We start from the raw sequence: 1,981 nt of genomic DNA, 5'->3' as shown, positions 1-1,981 counted from the left end.
GTGTGTGTGCACAATGACTCACCCCTTGGTTTGCGCGGTTTGCCATGATCCTGTGTTGTTACACACACAAACGATGATGGAGATGCAATGTGAGTGGACCCCGCAGGATGTGGTAGGAAGCAGTGCATGGCAGGTGGCACACACGCTCACACACACACACACACACACACACACACACACACACACACAAGAACGGACAGTTGAAAACACACACACACACATACACAGACTCCAACCCTCTCACTTGTCGATGTCGACGTCGACGTATCCGGACTTCTTGCGCTCGTCGTCGCGTTTGGCGAGACGCCGCGCACTGTCAATCTGTGATGTCACCGCCGTGAGGATGATGATGATGGGGGTGCAGTGGTGGTGCGGTGGTGGTGGTGTTGGGGTGGTGGTTAGCAGGGGAAGAAGGTGGGTAAGTATTGGATGACACACACAGACACAGACACACGCACACACACACGCACATATGCACACACACACATACACACGCATGCACACACGTGCACGCACGCATACACACACCACCATCTCCCCAACCTCCCCAAACAGCACCACGTGCACGTACAAAGTCCTGTCCGCGCTTCTTGATGGAGAGGTCGGCATCGTCGTAATCATCGTCGTCGTCCTCTGTATCCTTGCGGCTGCGGGGTTGCAGTGGGCTGTGGAGAGGGTGGCGGTGCACGTTGACGACGTGACAATGCAGATTGGGGGAGGGGGGACGTTGCAGTGAGTGGGCTGTCATGAGGAGCAGGAGCAACAGCAGAAAAGCAACAACAGGAAAGCATGCATGACTTGGTTATCTATTGCGGAAGGTGGCAGTCGATGAGTATGCTTGTGGACGAACAGAGACAACCAACACGCACACACACACACACGCACACACGCGTAGCCTTCCCTACCCGCCTGACTCACTTCCACAGTTGTGGTTCCGAGTACTCAGAGTCGCGCTGGGGCTTTGGAACGTTCCTGACCGTGCCGTTGTGTGGACGGTATCAGTTGTCGGCGTGTGCAGCAAGACCAATGACATGTGAACATGACATGGCATGAGATGACACAGGTGAGATGACATGTGAATGTCACCCCATTTCACAAGGAGCCAACAACGTACAAGAACGCATTCTCCTTTCGTTTTGCAGTTGACAGCAGAGGGACTGCACCTAAAGTCTGGCACGGTGTCTTGCGGGAGGGAGTAGCCATCGTCGCCCATGGTTGTTGGTTGATTTAAGGTCCCCTCTTGGTCACACAAGACAAGCGCTGCTGAACGATGTTCCTGTGTCTTCTTCTCCTGATCAACAAAGGTACATGCATGCATGTGTGTGTGTGTGTGAAGGTTAAACGGTGGGGTGAGCGCGCAATACGAGGGAGAGAAGAAGGTGTTGATCGAAGGCAGCATCACAACTGACAAGTTCGGGAACAAGGAAGGAAGGGATGCCGTGTTGAGGTGTGGCAGGCGCCAAAAGGAAAGGGGGTGGTTGGCGATCAAAACACCTCCACCAACGCGTGCGACAAGGAAGGACATTCAAGGCAAACGAGGCAGCACCAAACGCTTTTGTCGCGTCTCCGTTCTTTGCACTGCCAACACCTTTCGCCACTCAGCCTCATACACAGGCGTGTGTGTTCACTGCCCTGCTTTGATCGCAGCTTCATTGACCAACGAACGCACGTCTGCTTGCACCATGGCACACAACCCCTCCTCCATCCAACTCACTCTTGTCTGCGAGACGTGGCGATACGTGTGGTGTCCTCCTCGCTTTCCTTCTTCTTGCCTCAAGCAGCAAAACACACACAACCCAAAAATGCACAATTTCGTCCATTTTGGACAAGCCGCTGCTTTTGGTTTTGTGTGTGTGTGTGTGTGTGTGTGTGTGTGTGTGTGTGTGTGTGTGTGTGTCTGTGTGTGTGTGTGTGTGCTGTGTGTGTGTGTGTGTGTGTGTGTGTGTGTGTGTGTGTGTGTGTGTGCGTGTCTGTGTGTGTG

The 1,981-nt window shown here is 53.7% G+C and overlaps 1 protein-coding gene across 1 annotated transcript in view; it reads right to left on the bottom strand.

The window, feature by feature from the left end:
* The window catches only part of PTSG_10072 (uncharacterized protein), a gene marked incomplete at its 5' end in the record, with an annotated part of 6,378 nt that extends 5,165 nt beyond the window's left edge, over nt 1–1,213 (bottom strand). Inside the window, 5 exons of the mRNA XM_004988926.1 lie at nt 23–50; nt 245–321; nt 572–665; nt 919–972; nt 1,164–1,213. Coding sequence (XP_004988983.1) covers nt 23–50; nt 245–321; nt 572–665; nt 919–972; nt 1,164–1,213 — 303 coding nt within the window. The remainder of the gene's footprint in view (nt 1–22; nt 51–244; nt 322–571; nt 666–918; nt 973–1,163) is intronic.
* Between the last annotated feature and the right edge of the window lie 768 nt (nt 1,214–1,981).

Source organism: Salpingoeca rosetta, assembly GCF_000188695.1.
Source record: "Salpingoeca rosetta unplaced genomic scaffold supercont1.32, whole genome shotgun sequence".
NCBI classification, from domain to species: Eukaryota; class Choanoflagellata; order Craspedida; family Salpingoecidae; genus Salpingoeca; species Salpingoeca rosetta.
Note: the sequence above shows the minus strand (reverse complement) of the source record. Positions and strands in the feature narration are given on the sequence as shown.